Source organism: Malania oleifera, chromosome 11, assembly GCF_029873635.1.
Source record: "Malania oleifera isolate guangnan ecotype guangnan chromosome 11, ASM2987363v1, whole genome shotgun sequence".
NCBI classification, from domain to species: Eukaryota; Viridiplantae; Streptophyta; class Magnoliopsida; order Santalales; family Ximeniaceae; genus Malania; species Malania oleifera.
The window spans coordinates 55,794,288-55,808,415 of record NC_080427.1 but is presented as its reverse complement, the minus strand read 5'-3'; the positions used below and the strand labels follow the sequence as shown (position 1 = coordinate 55,808,415).

The window sequence follows — 14,128 nt, the reverse complement described above, 5'->3', positions numbered from 1 at the left end:
TTTCTCCCTTATTTTTGTTAATTGTTAATTTGAGTTAAGGCACTGTAGACACACATGGTGGAATCTGCAGTCACGTGCGGCACTCCACGCCGGGAAGAATCAAAACGCCAGAGCGGTGAAGTGGAAGAAAAGCCGGGAAGAACCATAGGGACAGTTTCCCCATATTCCCTGCCATCGGGAAACATGAAAATGAAACCCCTTGTGCCGATCCAATCACCCTCTCTCTCTCTCTCTCTCTGAAAACCTGACATTATTATTATGATAATTTATTATTACAGTAACTCGTAAATCTTCATTAAAGCCATGCGTTTTCTGATATTTTTACATTAAAGTAGTACACCACTTCGCAGAGCCAGAAACACAGAGAAAAGATAAAGAGTTTTTTTTTTTTGGGGGGGGGGGGGGGAAGGGGTTGGTGATTCAGTTCTCTCTCACAGAAATGAAGTTGTTCCATAAAATACAAAAACTAATGCATCAGATGGGCAGCAACTCAGATCAGATCAACGTTGTGATCATTAAATCATCAGTGGCAGTGAGGGTGGAGAGAGCAGAGCTCTCAAAATTTACAACCTACAGCTAGCTAGCTAGCTAGCTAGCCTCTCTGGAGTTCTCAACAGTACTCTCCAGTGTGAGCAAAGTAGGCAGTGGGTATCTGGAGAAATGCAGTGAGGAAGAACCATTGGTTCTGGTCCAGAACAGAGCAGAACAGAGCAGAGCAGGACATAGCACAGGTTAGTTCCTTTTTTCTTTTTTCGTTTTCTGCTTTTGAGATCATCAATGGTAGCTCATGCATGCTTGATGTCCTTTGTGGGTAGAGGGTTTACGATTGGTGAGTGGGTATAGCTGTGTGAAAGGTTGTGCTTTCCTCTTTCGTGAAAATTCTCTGATAAGTCTCTCTCTAGTTGGTCGCTCCTCTCTTTACTGATTAATTAGTAATCACTATCTGTAAAACAGTACAGCTTCCTAAACTGTAAATGAAGCTTGAAACTCTGTCACATCCCATTACATCATCCCCCCAAAAACAAAGGGGAAGGACTGATACTCAGAAATTTTAACAAGTCCAACCATTAACATTTGATCCCTCAATTAGTGGATTTTCCTATTTCTTACCATAGTATTTGGCAACATAAATTTTAGGATATGAATTTGGATTAGTCCAAATTTTAAAAAATACTTACCTTGCATTTAAGTGTAAGGAATTCGAAATTTTATTTGTTTAGATTTTGATAAAATGTAGTATAATTTGTATTGACTTTCTATCAAAGAACCTCAATTCAAATCCGAACCTTAAAAATTCATACTCCCAATGTCACTTTAATTTTTTTAATTTTGAGATTCAACTAAAATTTGATTTGGAGGTTCGAATGGTTTGAGATTTGAGGTTTGAGTTCATATGTTTACACTCAAATTCAAATTCAACTATCAGAATCTACTCCAATTGCATCTTTGAGAGTATTCTTGAAATTGCTCTTAATCAAACTAAGATTGGATGCACATGGTTGGCCCTAGCTGGAATTTTTCTCATAGAACTAACATGCTTAGCTAGTAGTCTTCAATTGGAAATATGTTGAATTCAGAACTGATTCTTTTGTTGCTTCTCCAAACAAGCCCTTGTCTTATTTATTTCATAATGCAATATGTTCCGCATGAACTAAACTTGTAGGGACTTGTATTAATGACACCGGTCTCAAGGGTTTAGGGCATGTAACCTGTTGTAAGAAAAATACTATTTGTGTTCTAAATTCTTACATTCTTATTCACTCGTGAGATTATTGAATTTTTTTTACTAACGGAATTTTACTATTCAATTATCGCACCTCTTCTCGTTCTCTCTTCATGATCTTATGTTTGTGGTAAAATACAAATTTGGAAGGTAAATTTACATGATATAATTATTTGTTTTCTCAATATTTAAATATTTTTTTTTTCGTTTTTGTCCACCCATTTCTATAAATCTTCTCATTTTTTCTTTGTTACGAAAAAGTTTTCACTAATATGATGTTGAGAAGTCATTGACTAAAGCATTTTGATCAATTGAGTAAAACATGCTTCGTAGAGTGAAAGTTATCGTCTTATAGAATTGATATTAAATCATCAATAGAATCGATATTAAATCATCAATTTATTCAAAAAAATTCAAATTAAAATCAAGGTTAACAGGTGAGAGCACCATAATAATATCTATTATTTAACATACCTCAAGATCGTAGATTTTAAAAGAGGATAAAAGAATAAATAAATCAATTACATTATGTTAAAAAATTTAGTCACTATAGACTTTTAGTTTAACGAAGCTTTTTGATACTATGTTTTAAAATCATTTAACCTAATTGTTTACAATTATGAGAGTTTAAAAATAAATTTTGTTACACTTTAATATGGGATATTTTGGTAATGGAAAACAGTTCAATGCGAACTAAGAGTAGGGAGTCATGCACCGAGATTTGTGTCCAAGGAAAACGAGGTTCATAATCCTAGCCAACCGTTATGCCCTTAGCCAACCATTTTTAGTGCACTAGGTTCACCTTCAATCATTGCTTAATGATATTTGTTTACAAGTCCTATTGCTTTCACGTCTATTTAAAGGAAAAATTGCCACAAGAAAAGACATGACTTCACCCTCCTTCTTAGTCTAATTATGCATTTTTCTTTATTAACTTAAGCATTAAGGGGTTCTTTCTAAGCATATCCAACAGTCAACCTTGTGCTCTTTATTTGTAGAGTGAAACGTTGGATGTCTACTTACCACAACCAAAAATTAAATCAATAGTCTGACATTGTCAATGGAAGGTACAATGATATCTATGGTCTGCTCTCATTTTCGTCTATAAGCACTTGCCATGACCAACCCCTTGACCATAAAGATGGTCACGCTAACTCCTCCTATTTTGAGGTGCTATTTGGTCAATCAAATTTACACCTATACAAGTCATCTCGAGTGACATTATACTACTTCTAAGGCAGAATGCAACTCTGAATATAAAATTGTTATTAGCTCAATGTAGCTTATATCATGAGTGGAGTACAATTCACACAATGTGCTCTGAATATAAAATTGTTATTAGCTCAATGTAGCTTATATCATGAGTGGAGTACAATTCACACAATGTGCTCGACTACCATGTCAAAGGCAAATAAGAAGAAGGACATGATTGTTGTGATTCCGTTGTACATCATCCCATGTACTGCCCCTTAATGGATCTCATGTTGAAGAAAAAAACAAATGGATCTTTGAAGTTAAAGCGAGCACTTAAGAAGGCATACTAAAGCTTGCACCTATTCCTCCAAAAGAGGATATTCGATTCATCCATGGAGTGATTGAGGAACCCTTTTCCCTATGGATTCAAAATATGGTAACGTGTTCTTAAGATGGCAAGGTAGATCCCATTGATTATTTCGAGATGTTCAAGGATTTAGACTACTCTATGGATCATTAAATGCAATGATGTGTAGGGCTTCCACTATAACACTATGAAAGTATGCCAAATGTGGTATTCCAACCTTAGACCTTCTTGATAGGTTCCTTCTAATAATCTAGTTTTTAAATTTTTTTTTTAAATAACCATTTTATTCGAAGTATGAGAATGCAAAAGACTTCCACCAACCATATAAAGTTAAGATAGAGGCAAGGAAAATCTTTGCAAGAGTATAAAAAAAAAAAGAGACAAAAAGTGTATATTGGTTTTTCAATGTTGAAGCATATTATAAACCCAATTTAAGTCCCAAAGTGGTGGTAGCTACATTTATTTATCAGTTCCAATTGACTACCCATATCTTCTTTGAGGTTCATAAAGATATCATTCAAGATTATAGATGAGGTGGATAAGTATTGCAAAGTAGAAAAGCATGTAGGATAGATAGGAGGTAGAATTAAGAAGAAACAATGAATAAAATAGAGAATCGAGTAAAGCAAGCCTTGGAAGGACAAGAGAAAAGTGGAAAATAATGCTCAAGACAAGCACTCTCATTAGCATTAATAAGGCAAAGGGTGATGGAATGCAAAATGCAATATCTTTGGATGATCCTCAAAAGTAAGGGCATTATGCTCTATTATTGAGAAAAAGGGGTAGGAAGTGATGACTAATGCACAATAGCATAGGATGAGTTTTATTCTTGTTCAAATAAACAATTGATATGATAATTAATGGCCAAAATATCATAAGTGATTAGCAACCCACGATACAAAATAAGTCGCACACATAAAGTAGATATAAGATTTACGTGGAAAACTCTTCAATATCAAAGAAAAAGTTGAAGGATCAGAGCAAGCTTCTAACATTTCATTGTGATAAAATTGTAAGATTGCAAAAGAGTCTTTATTTAGTTGGAACTAAAGGCATACATAAACAATAATCATTAAGAATTACAATTCTTGGAATGCAATAAAATTTAAGGTATCAACATGATAGATTGAAGAAAAAATGAGATATATATAGGTCTTACCTAATAATAAATCTAACTTGGGAAAGCTTTATATCACAATCATGTTGTCCAAATTAAAGCTACCAAAATTTCTTGGTGGATTGAGTTGAAAGTTTAACACCACTTTGTGACTAGCCTATCTACACTATTGGATGATTTGATTGTGATTTGAAGCTCTTTAAGCCCCCATTTGGGAGCACTTAAAAAAGTGTTTATAACATTTATTACTTAAAATAAGTATTTTTACAAAAAAAATACATTTGACTTGTACTAGAGCAAACATTCATAGCAAAAAGTACTTTTTTGGAATCATTCTTTTAATAATTATTTAAGTGAATTTTGAGAAACAGATCAAAATAGTTTGACAACTTATAAGTAACACTGTTTATAGAGGGGTCAATTTTATAAATATAAAAACTTTAGTGGCTATTTTATAATTTTAAAAATACATTAGAAGATAATTATATATTATTTTGTTATGTATTATAATATATCAATTATTAATGAAATAAAATTCAATTTTGGAATGACGAAGAAGAACCATCAATTAATTTAAATAAATATTAAAAATAAAAAATGTTAATTTAATTATAATATTATTTTAACATAAATTAATATGATAATCATATGTTATAAATATAAATTAAGAACAAGATTTATTGTTAATCAAAAAATAACATTATATTATTTTTAATTAATAGAAATATTTAAATATTAATTAAAAATAACAGTTAACATAATTATTAATTAAATTGATAATTAAAAACTAATCATATATTATTTTACTATGCATTATGGCCTACTAATTATTAATACAATATAATTAAATTAAGCAATGAATAAAAAGATCCATATATAAACTTAAATTTACATTAAATAAACTAAAAGTTTTAATTTTATTATTGATACTATTTTTAACATAAATTAACGTGATAATCATATGTTATAAATATACATTAATAACAAGTTTATTGTTAAGTAATAGATAATAGTATATTATTTTAGTTAATGGAAAATATTTAAATTTGAATAGAAAATTGATATAATGATCATTTAAATTTTTTTATAAAAATATTAGTATTTCTGTTTAAAAAACATTTAAAAATACAAATTATTTATTGTAATTTAATTCTGGATTGAAAAAAACTATTTATTAATTTAAATTAATATTAAATAAGTTAAAATTTTATATTTACTTAATAATATTACTTTTATTATATATAATTTAATATGATAGCAATATTTTATTAATGTGCATTAACAACAAGATTATTATTAATTAAAAATAACAATCTTATATTATTTTTTATAAAAAATATTTAAATTTTAATTGTAAATAATTAAAATACTTATTAATTAAATTATTAATAAAAACATATTGGTATTTTTCATTTAAATTATGTTTAAAAATAATTATATAGTACCCTATAGTAAAAGTAAACATCCATATACCACTTATTCTAAATACAACCAAACACAACTTATAAATTTCACCACTTTTCAGTTCAAAATTTATTATTATCAACATTCATTAAATTCAACACTTTTCTGAAAGAAAAAAAAAAAAAAGTTCTACATAACTAATTCCAAATGATCCCTAAGACTAGTTTTCTTTGTTAGGACAATAATCTTTATTTTTGAGTGACACTCTTCCAAAATTTATTCTTATTTGGTTCCACGGGGTTAGTGATGACTTAAACTGTGTTTGGTGCCAAGAATGTGTTATTTTTTATGATTTTAATTGATGTATGTCTTTAGTTTTAATTAGGAAAAGCTCTTGTTGTAATCCTACTATATTGATGTATTGAAAGATATTGGAAGGGGACTTTGGTTCCATAATTGTCCTTTCACACCAAAGAATGTTTCACATAAATCTGAGTGGCTTCTTAAAAATTTTACATTGGTGGTTGTGTGACGATCTGCTTAATTTTCACATTTTTTTTAAAAAATATAATAAAATCAATATCACCAATCCCCACTCAGCAGATCATAATCCTTCTTGACTCGTGGGTATCAGTGATACATCAGAACACAAAACGGAAGCCTAAGCAGTAAGAAATAAACAATCATATACATCTCATTATACCATAGATCACAATACCAAAGTTACTACAATCACTGTATATATATATATATACACAACACTCAAACTAAAAAGATGTCTTAGGGCCAATTCCACAAAATACATCCGACCTTATCAAAATACTCACCCTTCCGAAAGGGCAGACCAACCGTACTAGATCAGCGGGGCTTTATCCGCTCTCCTATCAGGGGCTCCTAAAAAGTTTATAAAATTTTGGGGTGAGACACCTCTCAGTAAGGGAAATAAACTAATACCAGTGTATGACAATATGAGTATTTTGTGTTATACATATACCATACAGAACATATTCAGTAACTGTTTTGTCAGATCTGGGAAAACATATATATCATCAAAACATGACAGAACATACTGCATTTTCATAAACATATTTTATCTCATATAATAATAATAATACAAAAACATTCCTCGTAGGTTAGCTGGCTGTTGTCATGTATTACCCCTACATGATTGGGTTGTGTGGCTCGAAGGCGGGATCCGACAATGGTTGGCCGACCACTGCCAAGTCAAAAGTACAGTTTGTAAGTCTGATGGGTCTGCTTGACCTGGTCCGTACACCAAGGGCGCTCACACAGTTCTTAAAAACCACATCGACTATCCAATATCACACCACTCCGTACAGCGGCGTTAACACAAATATCATAATCATGATGACCATGGACACATAGCAACGGTATCGTGCAAATATTAGCCTAGACCAAGCCAACCAGGTTCTGATATCATATAACATATACTGAAACTGTGATACATGGATATTTCATATCATTAATTACCAAATCAATCATATCACTTTGCATATATTCGTATATCATGAAAATCATCAGCTCGTACGCCGGTATTACACATTTTATCATTGCTCGGCCCGTACGCCGGTAAATCATAGCACAGTCCGTACGCTAGCAAATCATATTCATAGCTCGACCCGTACGCCAGTAAATTATATACATAGCTCAGCCCGTACGCTGGCAAATCATACACATAGCATGGCCCGTACGCTGGCAAATCATACACATAGCATGACCCGTATGTCGGCAAAACATATTAACATCTCGGCCCGTACACCGATTTTCCATTATAAAAATCCGTATCATTAACACATTCTCAAAAAACAGTATTTCATAACAATTTTTACTCATGCCACACTAACAGGTTTTTTGCATATTCAACATATCATCATTTTTAATAGTGTTTTCTCAAATATAAATCATATATATGAACATATTTACTTTCTTGAAATCAAATACTATATATATACATACATTTTCTAAAAAAGAACTAACTTATTTTATCCCCTTACCTGATTCCTGAAAAACCCTTAAGAAAATCTGTCCCGCACCCGCAGGGTTCCCTACTCAACACCCTGAAAATAACATTTCCCAGAACTAAAGTTCAGTATTTCTATGCGTATATCACTTCCTACAACTATCAATTAACCAAATACTGAGTAGAAAGTCTTACCCTGGATTTGGGATGGTTTCCAACTCAGCTCCACCGACGATTTGCTCCGGCAGACTTGCAGAGAACTTTCCTAAGAGCATCGTGGTGGCTTCAGATCCTCGAACCGGCTAAAGTCCGACCCGAAATCGAAGAGAGAAGGAGGAGGGACCGAAGGGTAAAAGAGAGAGAAGATCTGCGCAGGAAATTTCATCCAAAAATGAATTTTAGGCCTACTTAAATTATGGCCTTCGTCGACGAGGTCAATAGAAAATCGTCGACGAACTTTTCCCTTTGTAGACGAAATTCAGAACCCCAAAATCATTCCCTCGTCGACAAGCTCCTGTTATACCCTCATCAACAAGTCCCCTGTATTCGTCGACGATGAGTTGAAAAATTTCTCGGGATTTATCCTTTCCAAAATGCAATGTCGTCGACTGCCTCCTTCGGTTTCCAGTTTCCATTTCCCTTTCTTTTTATTATTTAAATACCATTATTCCTCGGGTCGTTACAAATTGCTAATCATTTGTAATTACCATAGTTATATACTAATTTTGATTTGAGCAAAGGAAAGAATTATCTAGAGTAGTGTTTTGGCCATCAGAGCTCTTGTTTATCAACAAAAGTGTTTGCCTCCTCATCAAGCTCAAGGATGGTTTTGGAAGAGGAATATAGTGACTTCTTAAAGAGTTCCACAATGACAAGGGACTACCTTTTAGCCCTCTCCCACTAGAGGAAATCCCTTAGGTTTTGGGTTGGGTTAGGTTGGGTTGGGGTGGGGTGGGGAGTATCTCACAATCAAGAGTCCTTACCATGAGTAGGATAGTATTGGGGGACTAAGAAGCATTGGGAGATGAAGACTCTTTAGCAAAGAAAGAAGGAAATAAATAGATTGAAAATGCATGAGAAAATGAAAGGGAGATTTTCAGAAAATAAAAGGGAGATCAAGTAGATCGTACCTTGACACAATGAAGATAAGGTTTTGAAATGTAAAAGGAAGAATATAATGGCAATGTTGATTTGTTATAAGAGGAAAGTTACGATGCAGAAGAAAGTAAAAAAAAGGCTGGAGCCCAATGTATTGTTAAACCCCTTAAAATATTCTTTCCTAGGAAAGGGAAAGCAAAGATTTCGTATTCCTGACTGAGCACCTTTCTTATAATCATCAAGAAAATTTAAATTTTTCTCTTAATTGCTCGAAAGGTGCTCTAGCTTGGAAGAAGAAAAATAAATTTTACTCCAAATAATGATCCTAGATTATAGGCATTGAGAAGTTGTAAGGTACCATTAGTCCTCGAATAACTTTAATGTCATGGCCTAGACAAGAAGTTTGTGCGCATTAGGGAGTGGGAGGCAATTGATGCCGAAAATTTTAGTTTAATAATACAGGTTTATGTCGACTAGGATTGAGGATTGGAGTCCCCTAAACTCTCATTCAAGGAAAACAAGACACACCATTCTAGTTGGTGAATTGTCACGTTCATATAACTCCATAAATGATTAATGGCTAAGCCCACCTCTTTTGCCTCAAATATCTGTTGAGTGGTAGCCATCCACAACTCCCATTTTCTGCTCACTTTAACTTAATTAATGAGCAAAACCATTTTTTGAAAAAGGTGAGGATTGTCACTCTCTTCTCTCTTAGTCTAATCCTCCCTTTAATAAAGTATTAGAGGGCTGCTTCAGGGAAGAAAAAAAAAAAGACAAAAAAAAAAAAGCCTCCCGTCACCCTTGTGCTCTTTGTTTTGTATCCCAACTTTCTCTTATACAAATCCTGACATTTGTATTATCATGTTTAACTGAAATTTTAAGGGTAGGTAAAATTTTTAAATAGCAGAGAGTTGATATAAGGATATATGCCACAGACTCAACTGCCCTTCAAGAATCATAGTCAGGGAAGACTTGGCTTTTGCAAGAAGATAGATAGCCATACCTTAACACATCTATGCTTTCACAAAAAACCTACCTCTCATCTACCATGGTTGAAAATTTAAGGGTAAATTGATAAACACCGCAGAGTTGGTAAAAAGAAAGAAAAAAACATCCCTGCCCTTCAAGAATCAAAGCGAGGGAAGATGATAGCCATACAAAAACTTGATGTATACATATTGAGATGGTTAATCAAATAAGAGAGACGGATCAAAAGAGAGCCCAAACTCTTTCCCTGCCCTCCTGATCACCTCCCAGAATCAAAACCCTAACATCTGCAAAGATCCAAATTGTCAGATCATGTCAAGAGAGGCACATGGGATGGATCATGAATCACAATTCATGGATTAAGCTAACAATGTGTCGAGAGCTAGGGCTCAACTGGATCTCAAGTGATAAGGGCAAAGTTAGGCTTGGATGGTCTCAAGATTTCAAGTTTGATTTTTCAGTTTACTTGTTTGTCCGTGCATGCGAGGCACCTATCTTGGTGTAAATAAAATAAAGGTGGTTGATGTTATATTCTCTTGGGCAATTCAATGCAGATGGACGACAAATGGGTGAGAGTACAAACAAGAGAATAGCATTGGTAGGAAGGGTAAAGGGGTACAAGACATATGAAAGGATGAGTCTTCAAGAAAACCCATTGGAGGAAAGTGTTTCACTGAGTTGGCTTTCTGACTTTCAGCGTCTCTTCTCACCTCTCTCACCCTTTATTTCTGTTCATTCCCTTCATATGTCAAGGCACCCTCTCTCCATATATAAAAAAGAGGAAACATCCAAACAGGTCACTCTGATATAAATTTGTAACCACCCCACATGACTCTCTCTCTCTCTCTCTCTCTCTCTCTCTCTCTTTCTTTTGGGATAAGAAGGTAGCTAGCTATGGTGGCCCTCCCCCTCTCTTGTTGCAAAATGATTGATTAATAGTTCTCATGTTTTCTCTTTTCCCTAGATAGAGTTTTAATCACAAATCACTTGAAACCTTGCAGATAATCAATCACTTGGGGTTTTTTTTTTTTTTTAATATTTTGTTTGAAGGGAAGAAAAGAGAAAAGAGAAAAGAGGAAGGAAATTTATTTTTATTGTACTTTCTATCTACATTAAATACAATTAAAAATTTTAAAAATTAATTTTAATTAAAAATAAAAAACTTTTAATATTAGTGAGGTTAGCTAGCAAGGAATGTGGGAAAAAAAAAAGCTGTAAGAAATTAATTTACAAAAAATTTAATATGATTAAAAATTAAGAAAAATTTAATATTAGTAATGTGTAAAATTAAATTATTATGAATTAATTCTTAAAGTTTTTCTCCCGCTCCTCGCCACCTAACCATGTTGCAAATGAGGCCTTAGGCTTATCCGATTGTGAAAATATTTTTGGTTTCCAATTTTAATTTTTCTTTTTTAATGTTTTTAAAGTTCCTATGAGTCCATAGGCTTATCTAGTTCTATTTTTTATTTTTTTAAAGAAAATATACCTTATTTTTTAATTTTCTAATATTTGCATAGAAAATTTGTTTTTTGATTTTATTAATTTTTAAAAATTAATTTATTTTTTTTTTGCAGCTAAGTGAGATAAGCGCTATTTATATGTGAATATTGAGAAATTATTAGATTAACTATCTAAACATTATCATAGTTTATATAACTAATCATATCATTAATGATTATCAATTCCGTCAAACATTCTAAAAATAAAATCATCTCAAATTCAAGGATATGATTAGATATTTAAAATATTATGCGTTTATCTAGTTTAAATTAGTAATTTCTGCATAAATAATTGTACGAGTCATTTGTACACTGGTATTTATATCATGTGAGAATGTTTTATTCATCACATAATGTGTCACATGCCATATTTTCCTCTTATTTAGCTGTTCTCCACTACTAAATGTTTCTCCAAATGTCGACATTTTATAAAAGAAAAAATTACTTCAGCAAAGTAACACGATGAATTTTAAACATTTACACGTGAAATCAACCCATTCATTTTGACAATCAAATTTTTTTAAAAATTCAACATTCGAATTTATTAAAATATAAATGTCAAAAATGACATTACTAGAAAAGGTAAAGCTTTAAACCTCTAATTGTTTAAATTAAAGTATTTAAACCCTTTACATGCCTTTGTACCAAAAAATTCAATGAAGCACAATTTTTCCAATGCTTCACGTTACCATGTTCTTTTCACCCAATAGAATAAAAAAAATTGAAAAATCATAATTGAAAGAGATTTAGAAAATGGGTTGCTGCACATGGCACCTCTGCTTTTGATTCCTTTTTCCTTCCTCGGTAAATATTTCTTAAAATGGTGAGAATTGCTTTTCCACGGGCCACGCGCCGATGGGAAACGAAATCCCCAAACCAAACACTCCCAATTTCAATCTCCAACCAGAAGCTTTATCTCCCAGGTGATTCTCATAAAGCTCGCCATTAATGGCGAGCTGTGTTGACCACGAAATGTTAAGGGGAGTGATTCTGGCATTTCGCTGGACATTTATTGCATGAATCTCTCTCTACCCTTTTGGGAATTACCAAGATAAATGCATGAGAAACTCCTTTTCCAGTACGTGGGATTTCAAATTCCCCCGTAGAAAGTAAACAGAGGACACAGCTAATATATATGGTGATAAGCTCAGGCTGTGGAAAATATGAAGACAGAGCTCAAAGTGGTGTTAGTGTTTTGGCTGTGATTTTTGCTTTGCAGGAATCGCCGATCGAGAATTGAAATCCGTCAAATGGGGAAGATCCTAGCTCCTATTTCGCGTAAAAAGGGAATCCGCGAAGTTTCCAGCGACGAATCCCGCCGGAAGAGCAGGCACGCGGCGGAGGACGGCGGGGAACTGTTCAAGTGCTCCGGTAGACATTGCCGGTCGTGCGCCGGTGGCGTGGTGGCCGACTGCGTGGCCGTCTGCTGTTGCCCCTGCGCGGTGTTGAACCTGCTGGCTCTGGCGCTGATTAAGGTGCCTTGGACGGTGGGGAGGAGGTGTTTGGGGCTCGGGAAAAGTGGGTCTCGGAAGCTGGAAACGAGGGGAAAATGCAGGAAGAGTGAGTGCGACTGCGTGATTGAGAGGGACAGAAAGTCAAGGAGGGCAAAAGTTGCGGAGCTGGAGCCGGAAATCTCATCGGGATTTATTCAAGTAGATGACGAACATGGTGGGTCGTTCGCGAGGTTGGAGGCAGAGAAGGTCTGGTCGGAGTTGTATGAAGATGGCCATCTGGGTTTCGGCAGGGTTTCATTCAGAGAAAATCAATCTCAATCTCCACCGAGCAGAGGCAATTAGGGAAGACAAAAAAAAAAAAAAAAAAAAAAAATCCCATTTCGTTCTCAGCTTAAAAATCGCAGAACTCAGCTTGTTGATCACACCAGTGAACGCTCTGTTTTTCCGCAAGGAGGGAGGAGAGATGCATTTGTGCTCTGTTTTTGGATTATACAATCATAATCATAATTATTACTTTATTATTATTAATAGCGATTTTGAAATGCAGATACGTTTAAATGTGCTCTTACCTTTTCCATGAATCATGGCGTAATTTTTTTCTGTTGTGGAGATTACATGATAAAATCTGGAGATCGAAGAGCCTTACCCAAAAGAGAACAACTCCTTGATTAATCTTTCATTCTTTGCGTGCTGTCTTTAATTTTTTAGAACCAGATAATCCATTTTAATAAAGTTGAAGATTATTTATTTTGTGTAACAAAACGCTCGCTAATCCAGAGAAGAAGGGATGAGACAGGAAGTCAAAAGCAGCTAAAAACCAGGAAGAAAATCATATATGAATTACGATGGTGAAAACACTGCAGGCGCAGAGGCAACCGTGCTGCCAAGCCAAGGGAAGCAGCTAAAAACAAGAAAGAATATCATATATGAATTACGATGGTGAAAACACCGCAGTCGCAGAGGCAACCGTGCTGCCAAGCCAAGGGCATATCACTGCTGCATCTCACACGCTTGCTCACTTGGGATCTCGCGCCTTATTTCTCTGCAAAAGTTGGCTTTTAATAAAGATAATTGATCATAATTCTCCAGCCACCTTTCTAAATCACTTTCTATTTTTATTTATTTATTATTACATCAGGTGTCTTGGCTTTCCTGGCACATCCACTTGACACTCCGATTGACTGGGCACACTTTGACACACTCTGGTGGCAAGATAAGGTACCCAGACTATTTCCACACCTATGCAACAAAGCCCTTCTCACTGTGCAGGGATAAATATAGGATTAGTCACGTGGACC

General features: G+C 34.0%; 1 protein-coding gene across 1 annotated transcript; it reads left to right on the top strand.

Annotated features, from left to right (window-relative positions):
- Positions 1 to 325: 325 nt before the first annotated feature.
- Positions 326 to 13,411, top strand: LOC131168484 (uncharacterized). Its single transcript, XM_058127941.1, has 2 exons — positions 326 to 731; positions 12,596 to 13,411. Exon 2 carries the CDS (start codon positions 12,627 to 12,629, stop codon positions 13,170 to 13,172), a length of 546 nt encoding a protein of 181 aa, XP_057983924.1. The 5' UTR covers positions 326 to 731; positions 12,596 to 12,626; the 3' UTR covers positions 13,173 to 13,411.
- The last annotated feature ends 717 nt before the right edge of the window (positions 13,412 to 14,128 follow it).